Source organism: Octopus bimaculoides, chromosome 5 (assembly GCF_001194135.2).
Source record: "Octopus bimaculoides isolate UCB-OBI-ISO-001 chromosome 5, ASM119413v2, whole genome shotgun sequence".
NCBI classification, from domain to species: Eukaryota; Metazoa; Mollusca; class Cephalopoda; order Octopoda; family Octopodidae; genus Octopus; species Octopus bimaculoides.
This window is the reverse complement of record NC_068985.1, coordinates 108781545-108792305: the sequence shown is the minus strand read 5'-3', so window position 1 is coordinate 108792305 and position 10761 is coordinate 108781545. Positions and strand designations below refer to the sequence as shown.

Sequence of the window (10761 nt, the reverse complement as noted above, 5' to 3'; positions counted from 1 at the left end):
TATATATATATATATATATATGAATATATATATATATATATTTGCTTTTCAATATCGTTGCATCAATGAGACTATTATTTGTTCTTATAAACCACATGCTGTCACACTGCTGACTAGACAACGTCAGATGTGGTGCTTTGCTCAAAAATGAAACGCACCACCCACTTTCTAACGAATAGATCACACTTCTTCATACATACACCCGACTACATAAACTAATGAATTTGCTTAGGCATAACGACATGAATAGCCAGTAGTTAGAACTCAATCTACACATGCTATAGAATAAAGTACTGGGTGAGTAAAGAGCGTAATGTAAATTATTGAATGAGCAAGGAACAAGAATTAAGAAATCAGCTTGATTAGCTTATAGCTTTATCCATTGTACGGTACATTGCAGTAACAGTTGAGTGTTTGTACAACAACTCATAGCTTCCTGAGATCCATTAGAATGAAATGTATGTTCATTTCAGAAAGCATTTGAAAACATACAAATGATTTCAGAAAGCATTTAAATGCATACAAATGATTAAATACAAATGATTTATATACATGCATATGCACGTATATAAATGTAGCTTTCTACGCATATGAATTACTACGTGTATGTTCATTATGTGTCTATGTCAGTGTATATATAGTTTCCCAAATCTGCATATATGCATTGGAATTTATTTACGTTGCTACAATAGAAATCTGTAGCTTGTTGAATTTCGGTAAAATATTTGTATATACTCGATGCTCCACTTATTGTGTGAATTCATAGAATATGATTTGTTCGGCGTGTTTAGTTTACTGAAAACGCCAGCACTCCCATTATTATTAAAACATTTAAAATTTTAGCCAAATTTGAGTGATATTTTGGTAAAATATAAATTTATTACCTGTCTAGACAAGTTCTAAGTTTCAAAGTATTTGACCATAAATGTCTCCTTTCTCATTAATGGTAAATAAAATTTCCGCATGCACTGGGGAGCTACTATCTACAATAATACAGAATTTGTTTCGTGTACCAAATAACTCAATCAGTCTGGTTGTATTTACATTTAGCAGAACCATTGTTTTGAATATTCTACAAATATTACTTAGATTGAAATGTATAAATATACCCAACATAAAAATTACTTTGTTCATATTTTTCTCCCAGAGCAGATTTGTCCAATAGCTATTATTGTATATGACTTTAGTATACTACATATATATAATTTTAGATACATCTGCAGCTGCCATACTTAAATATAGCATCAGTGTTTTATCCTGAAGTTGGTATTTCAGGTTTTACAATATGCACCGTCATCCAAGCGGTCCGACTTAGTGTGTACAAGTCTAGGTCTGTGTCCAAAGACCATACTGTTGACCCATCCGATCACATCCTCTCAGCTACAGCCATCTAGATTCTTTCTTATCTGCCTTGGAGGCTCTTCTGCTCATTCTTTTAATGCCCGGGATTAAGTCTCACTTATACAATATACGACCTGCCACCACGTTTCTGCCTGCTCCACTTTTCTGCAGAAAATACACCTTTTCGACAGCCCTCCAGCAAGTACTAATACACGTCTTCTTCTCCTGCACCTCTTTCCTTTGAAATATATCAACTGTCACGCCATTGGTTACAATGACTAATGCTCCAGTTGATCAGATCAACGGAACAGACTGCTTGTGAAATGAACGTGGCTAAGCACTCCACAGATACGCATACCCTTAACGTAGTTCTCAGAGAGATTCAGCGCGACACAAAATGTGACGTGGCTGGCAATTTGAAATAGAGGTACAACTCAGGTGAGTGGATTGGAGCAATATGAAATAAAGTGCCTTGCTCAAGGAGAGAACGCACCGTCAGGAACGAACCCATGACTGTACGATTTTGAGCAGCTTTCATTCTGTAATATGATGTGCTGGCAACTGTTGATCATATGTGTAATTTTTTGCACATGTATATGCAAAAACTGTAATTTCCAGGCATATCTTGATGTTTAAAATACCCCAATAACCTTCTTGTTCAGAAAAGATTTGCAAGCACACACTCGGGAATTGCAAAAGTTTACTATTGAAAATATAAGTCTTGAACGCAAAAAATGATTGTTATTGATCAAAGCTGGAGTGGTTTTAAAATTTCCAGCAAGTATTGCATGCATATGATTTATTTATTTAACTACTATTTTTAGCTACTCGAGTGACGTACAATTATTCCATGACTGATTCAAACAGCCTTCTTTGAGAGATTTTTATGTCATCATCATCATGTTCATAAACTTGGTCGGCGTTCTCGTCGTCGTCATAGTCGTCATGATCATGATCATCATCATCATCATTATTATCATCATAATCATCTTCATCATCATCATCATTCGATCAGATATTACATAAATACTTTATTGATTTCAAGTTATGAAATCTATTCACTTCAAATTTTCTATTTTTTTAATCATATGTTCAATCAAGACACCAAAATAACTTCAGATAAAGACAGAAAATTTCAAGTGTAATTTGACATCCAAATAACCTTTTATTACTTTATCCATATGTCGCACAGACTGAGGGTTATGTCGTTTGTAGACCTAAACTGAACCAAGAGCAAATATAAAGATACTGTTCGCACTATCCAATATATACATCATGATATTAAGAGATTATAACAGCATTAAGTACGTTTACTTTAAATAATTATTCTAACCACAATGATATAAACACAATGTGCGTTTCACCTTGTATTTTAATCGTTGCGTAATTATGAAATATTTTGCCATCCATAAACTTAATGCAGAGTTAAAAATCTTGCTAACTTTTTTTTAGGATTTTAAGAAACATCATGATTAACTAGCTGGAACTTCTACGAGGAATGTTCTGTATCAAAATTTAGTCAAACTGAACAGCAAACGAAAATGGCTGTGAATTTTGACACCAATACATTTTCAACGTCGAGGAACAGAATAGTAGAACTGAAGACCTGATTGAACATTTGATCATAAATTTTATTGATCGACAGAATATCCCGTCTGTAGAACAATCATTCAGGACATAAATCATCTATACATGACAGGATTTTCAAGCAGACAAAAGCTAGCATTCGATTATTTAATTTGTCTAGTGTTGAACTCTCATTAATATCCTCATATTCTAGAACAACCGTTCAAATTCTCAGCAGTCAAATATGTGCTTGGCTAATGACCTAATATTGCATTTATGAAACAGGGTAAGAGCAACGTCTGTAGGAAACAGCCTTTAACTTCAACGATTTTCGAAGATCAAAGCGAAAGTTATTGGCAACATGCATTGAATAGTGTATACAATGCCTAACGTTATTTATTTACTTCTATGCTCAAGTCACCGACATCAATTTCTCTTTTAATTCTTCAGGTGATTGATAAAGAAAAATAAAAGCATGATTCAAGTACAGATACGGATATAGTCGATATATCCTTTATCCAAAAATGAGTGACCTTTTACTTATTTTAAAAACTATTGTTTCTAATCAATATATGATATTGCGTTTTTTTTTTCGCGTTTCAATGAGAATAAAGCGAACATTAAAACAGTTTTCACAAGAGATCACTAAGCAATCGCTTCTTTCCACAAAGTTATAGCAAGATCCGTGCTGTTCAAAGCGTTTCAGTATATATAAGGAAATATTTGCAATGAAATTATCATTCATTTTTTTCTACTCTCGTATATTTTGTGATAATATATGTGGTTAGGATCTAATGCTTATAGTTCACCGACACTTTGTCAGAGCAGTCACATAGTCGTACATTGCTCTCTACTATTAATATAATTCTACGGATATGTGTTCATGTTTTTAGATAATTAAATAATTCATAACTGTAATTGTTGAAGTATTATTAAACTTATTAAGTAATGTGTGCTATATGTAATATTGTTCAATATTTAGTTTGGTATGTTGTTATAATTGTTGGTCTTATTTTTTGTGAAAATAATTGTAATATTATGGCTGAAATTATATTAGCTTATTTGATGCAGTTAACATGAAAAAGCTCACTAGAAATAATTGTTTCAGTAAGGAAAAGTAATATTACAATATTAGTTGTTATTAGACATTATTTTAGGTCAGCAAATAATGGAAACAACCCCAGATATGTTTCACTCCTGTTATATCCTTTTAAACTTCGCCATATTTACTGAACAAGTTTTGGAGGAACCACTAAGTATACGACTGTACATTACTACACTTATTAACTTACATAACTCGGTTATTTCAGAGAATACGTTTCGTAGAGGGACCATTCAGCTTTGTAGTTTGCTCCATTCTTCTTGAAACGTAGAATAGTCGATGCTGAGCATGAGAGAATGAGAAAACGAGAGAGAGAGAGAGAGAGAAAGGGAACATGATATAATCTATCCCAGTATATAACTGGTACGTATTTTATTAATTCTAGAAAAAAGGAATAAAAAGTAAAATGAATCACTTTTGCATGTGAAATCAGAATGTACAAAGTTACTGGTACAAGTACTGCATGGCAATTAATTCTCCGACGTTCTGAGGATCGATTCTGTCTGAGGATCGATACTGTCTGAGGATCAATCAGTCTTCAAGTATGTAACATTACATTAAAATCGATTAAAAATCAAAACTAAAAGATCAATAAAATATAGGTTTAAATGTTTTATTGCAATTTGTCTAAAGCAAATCAAACAGTCAAATATATATTTTTACATTGAAACACATTCGGAACAGGGACAAATACTAGGGTAGATAGACACTGAGATTCTCTGAGACCATGTAAACATGATTGGGATCCAATAATATATGCATTGCTTTACTGATCAACATCATCATCATCATAAAGAATGTATTCTTCGGGTGTTCTCAAGGCAGTTTAGAATTCGGTGCGGCATCTCTTCTGGAGGTAGTTGCTCATCTTAGGGTGGTTCATAACACGGTTTCTCAGTGCCATCAGTTTGGGGTAGCTGCTGAGAATTGATGATTCTTCCATCAGTGGGTTCTCGAGAGCGCAATAGCACATCATGTCAGCCATTGTCATCTGAATAACAAAGTATTATAATATAATATCATTATACCTTGGATCGCATGATAGTATGATTGCTATAATATGAATATTTATTTTTAACATTAGATTGTTGCCATATTGGTTTGTTTACTTCCTCGAAAGCTAACGGTTCGGCAAAAGAACCGATAAAATCAGTACCAGTATCAGACTTTAAAAAATATGTACTAGAGTCGATTTGTCCAAATAAATCCGCCAAACCAGTATCGGTCGTCAAGCAATGGGAGGACAAACACTAGAACATGGGCTTGCACATACACACTCTCTCTCTCTCTCTCTCTCTCTCTCTCTCTCACACACACACATACACACACACACACATATAATATATGACAGGCTTCCATACAGTTTTTTTAATTTCTTTATTGCCCACAAGGAGCTAAACATAAAGGGGACAAACAAGGACAAACAAACGGATTAAGTCGATTATATCGACCCTAGTGCGTAACTGGTACTTAATATATCGACACCGAAAGGATGAAAGGCAAAGTCGACCTCGGTGGAATTTGAACTCAGAACCTAGCAGCAGACGAAATACCGCTAAGCATTTCACCCGGCGTGCTAACGTTTCTGCTAGCTCTCCACCTTCGATACATTTCCATACAGTTTCTGTTAACCAAATTCACTCACAAGGCATTGGTCAATCGAAAGCTATAGGGGAACACATTTGCCCAGGGAGCTGCGAAGTGCAACTAAACCTGAATTCACATAGTTGCAAAGTGAGCCTCGTAACCACACAGCTATAGCTGCGCTTGATAAAAATAACAACTACTCTTTTGCTGAAAACTAATGATGGGTGTCATCGCTAACATTTACTTTATTAAATTTCATAAAATGAAATAAATGTTTGTGTCGTTAGATCAGCCATGTTTATAAACTTGTCGTTTCTTTTTTTCTTTTTTTTATTCCGCCGAAAAGCTCTGAGTGAAATGCTATAATTATTTTCTCTTTATGGTATACAAAAACATTCTATGTTTCGGTGATTCAGTGAAAATTGAATAATTTTGAATAGAGAATGAGAGTATCTAAATCATCGAACAGCGCAGTGACTGAATGATAACAACTTTCTACTCTAGACAAAAGGCCAGCAATTTTGAGAGGGGGTGAAGTCGATTACATGGACATCAATGAACAGGCTTACTTAACAGAATTAATTTATCGACACGTATAGGATGAAAAGCAAAGTCAATCCTGACAACCGACAGGACAAAATGCTGATAAGCATCTTGTCCGATGCACAAACGATTCTGTCAGCTCGCTACAAATAGGTATTTAATAATTGTGTGGTTGTACATTGGTTGAAGCAACAATATAGAATAATAGTTTGCTCAGTAATATATAATATTTTGTTGAAATATTGCTCACGTATAAAATAGTAAATTCTTATCTTCAAATTTTAGCCATTGTTTGTGTTTGTTTGTTGGCACTCCGTCGCTTACCACGTCGAGGGTTCCAGTTGATTCTGATCAACAGAACAGCCTGCTCGTGAAATTAACGTGCAAGTAGCTGAGCACTCCACAGACACGTGTACCCTTAACGTAGTTCTCAGGGATATTCCGCGTGACACAGTGTGACAAGGCTGACCCTTTGAATTACAGGCACAAGAGAAACAGGAAGTAAGAGTGAGAGAAAGTTGTGGTGAAAGAGTACTGCAGGGTTCGCCACCATCTCCTGCCGGAGCCTCGTGGAGCTTTAGGTGTTTTCGCTCAATAAACACTCACAACGTCCTGTCTGAGAATGAAACCGCGATCCTATGACCGCGAGTCCGCTGCTTTAACCACTGGGCCATTGCGCCTCCACTATTGTTTGTGTATTACCCTTGCTTATAAACATGTAAACAAAAGACTCTCACTGTCTCCCTTATTTAATTTCTACTAACACATTTCGTTCATTATTTTCGGTATGAATTTCAGTATAATGTAGCGAAGTTAATCAATATGTATCGAATGTAAATATATATTATATATGCATTGACTGTGGAATATTACAGTCAGTGCTATCCGAAGCTAATTAAATCGCCAGATATGAAAATTGATAGACTGTAGTAATTTGGATGAGAATATTAGCCCTCACTAAATATATATTCGCTAACATTTAAAGTATATAAATAATGATAAAACAGTCATTTTCACTTGCTACAATACATATTGAGGAAATAAATTGTGAAGAGACACATTAAAAGAATTCATTAAAAGAACTACAGAGAGAATACCTACGTAGTAAACTCAATAAGAAAATCTACTCGAGCTAAGAAATATTTACGATGATTAAATGTGAGTGAATACTTAGAGATAGTGTACCAGCATTTTCTGAAAATCATTATAGCTGATTAATGTGTGTGAAGATTACTACAACGAATGGACAGTCACACACCAACCATCAGAAATATTAGTTAAAACTTTTGGCATAAAGCCAGCAATTTCTGAGTAGGGGTTAAGTCGACTAGGTCGACACCACTCCTCAACTGCTACTTATTTTATCGACCTCTGAAATTACAGACGGATGAACTACCGCAAGGTATTTTGCCTATGGTGCTAACGATTGTGTCACCTCGCCGCCTTCCCAACCGTCAGAAATGTTATCAGGTGTTTCTTCATATCATTGAACATTTTCATCTCAATGGACTTCTCTCTTAAGAAACATAAATTACCTACCATAATAGACCCATCATACAAAATACAAAGTGTTCCACCCAACGTGGTACAAAATGCTTAATATTCAGCCAACAATCTATTTGATATCTATTCAAGAATCTGGTTTATAGTATTTCAGAAATCTGTTTAATATCCCCCCACACACGCACAGAGCTTTGTCCAGGGGTGAAATGCAGTGCCAGGAAGATAATGAGAAAGGGAAAATATCCGAATGGCATTCTGAAACTTTGCACTGCGAGCTTAGTGTAACCAATCTTACTCAAATTAATTTTATAACAGTGAAATAGTCAGTAAGTCTTTATAAGAACGGGGAAGATTAGCGAATAGTGTAATTCAGGCAACGAACGTTAGTTACTAACCTGATCTCCCATAAAGAATTGGCTGCCTCCATTACGCATTTCCAATGTTCTTTCCATGAAGGGAAGGATTCTGCGGCAGGTTTCCCTGTATCTCATGCGTTGTTCAGACTGTTAAAAGTTATAAAGGAAATTATAGTTTCACATACATACATACATTCATACACACACAAACATGCACACACATTCATATATAGTTGACGTCATAAGAATGGCAAATACTTCGTTTATATAACAGAATAAACTCCAAGAAGAAAATCTTAGAAATACTTTGGTTACATGACAATATAGACCAAGGGTAAAAATCTTAGACACAGACACACACTGAAGCATCATGTGGTAGAATTCAGTTCAAAGCAAATCGTATTTAACCCTAAAGAACTCCAAGACAAATCTAGATGCACAAGGAGTAAACATTTTCCTTTAGTAATGTTTTTTGAAAAGAATTAATTGCTTCAGTTCATCATCAAAGGGCATTAATTTAACCATGAATTATATCCTTATCTTCTAACAATTACTTTCCTTTGAAAAAAAAACTGTTGGCATTGACCTAATCTTTTCCCTTTGAAATAATATTACCATTTACTGTTGACTGTTCCTGAAACTGACATATTCTTATAATTCAAGTATGTCATTTAACTTATGTGTAGATTACAAACTACCTAAAACAGCCAGTGAAGCGGTTATAGCTCAGTAAGTAATATCTCTCTCTCTCTCTCTCTCTCTCTCTCTCTCTCTCTCTCTCTCTCTCTCTTTTACTCTTTTACGTGTTTCAGTCATTTGAGCACCACCTTTAGTCGAGAAAATCGACCCCAGGACTTATTCTTTGTAAGCCTAGTACTTATTCAATCGATTCCTTCTGTCGAACCGCTAAGTTACGGGGACGTAAACACACCAGCATCGGTTGTCAAGCGATGGTGGGAGGACAAACACAGACACACAAACACACACATATATCTATATACATATATACGACGGGTTTCTTTCAGTTTCCGTCTACCAAATCCACTCACAAGGCTTTGGTCAGCCCGAGGCTATAGTAGAAGACACTTGCCCAAGGTGCCACGCAGTGGGACTGAAATTTTAAAATCGAATATGTCGGGTATAGATACTAACTAAATCATACAATATGTATTGGGTATATAACTTTACATCTTTTAACTAACATTATACCATTTGTGAAACCTTAAACAGGATGCAGTGCTCAGGCCAGGCCTCGGGAATCAAAGAGCACAAGCTATAATGTTTCATTCAGTGATCGCCAACAATTGTTAATTTATTCACAAATGGAAGGTTCTTCGGCATGACTCCGTTCGGTAACATTAGCTGGAGTTTATGGGATTAAATTCATAATATAATACTCACTGTTTTGAGTATCTGACTGACTATGAAAATTTTTAAACCATGATATAAGAATACGTAAAAAAAAAACCTTACAGTGTTCAGTACTTTATATGAAATACACGCGTTAGAAATCGTATGCAATCTTTCACTTTTCTTCATCAGTGTCCAGCAATATATACGCATACAAACGCACGTGCATGCAAATACACTCACTCTTGTATGTCAAGAATACTTTTGGAATTTTATTATGTTAAAAAAACATGACATTCTGATAATGAAGAATAATTAAGAGCAAACTTACAGATCCATTTGATTCCCTGGATCTCTGGAACTGCAAAAAGCAACGTTAAAACTGTGTAAATTATATAGAAAGATGGATGGATGGATGGATGGATAGATAGATAGATAGATAGATAGATAGATAGATAGATAGATAGATAGATAGATAGATAGATAGATAGATAGATAGATAGATAGATAGCGCTTGATCAAACGTTTTGGGTGTTAGATCATAGTTCCGATTCTAGGACCGGGAAGTGAGTCGTATTCTTTAGGAAAACACTTCATATCAAATTGCTCTGCGATCACATCGTTACTTTAACATCTGGTGCATGACAGAACAGGCAACATTTCAGAAAATGTCGATTACAATTAGATGGAGGCTATGAACTAATGTGTAGCATATTTAATCCAAATCATCTAAGTTGTACAGGAAGACATTTCTCAAGTCAAGTATGTCTACGACAGAACATTCCACGATATATGCTATATAATCTGTCACATTATTGTGTCTCATGGATCAAGTAATACCGCTTTTCAAAATTCTGCGTACATTAAATGATATTTATCTCACTTATATTCCATGCTATGTCAGCGTAGCCAACATACCACGGGCGACCACAACATGCCAAGCAAAACTCAGTAAATTGAGTAATGTATCTTTTATTCACGCCAGACATCTGACAAGACAACCTGTATTGATGAATGTAGCGCAACTAGATGTATAGTATCCCATCCGTAAGGGACAGATGCAGGATTGATCGAAACGATCACTGTGTTCAATAAAGATTCTTGCTAATTTTAATTTTTCCATTTCCCTCGTTCATTTGATATATATATATATACATATATATATATTTAATGAATGGAATGAAACGCATATTATAACTGCATACTTTTATTTCGTCATATGTTTCGAAGAATTACAATTTATGCGATCCATAGGAATCGGCGATGTTAAAAATGTAAACTTCTCAGGGAAATGTATGGGAACCAGCTTAAACGTAAGACATTATAACCGAATATATACATATATATATATTTAATGAATGGAATGAAACGCATATTATAACTGCATACTTTTATTTCGTCATATGTTTCGAA

At 34.8% G+C, this 10761-nt stretch overlaps 1 protein-coding gene across 1 annotated transcript in view; it reads right to left on the bottom strand.

Moving 5' to 3' along the window:
- Positions 1-4608: 4608 nt before the first annotated feature.
- The window catches only part of LOC106869780 (S-crystallin 3), an 11534-nt gene continuing 5381 nt past the window's right edge, over positions 4609-10761 (bottom strand). The window contains exons 4-6 of the mRNA XM_014915642.2: positions 9680-9709; positions 8038-8145; positions 4609-5000 (exon numbers count right to left, since the gene is read on the bottom strand). Coding sequence (XP_014771128.1) covers positions 4836-5000; positions 8038-8145; positions 9680-9709 — 303 coding nt within the window. The 3' untranslated portion in view covers positions 4609-4835. The remainder of the gene's footprint in view (positions 5001-8037; positions 8146-9679; positions 9710-10761) is intronic.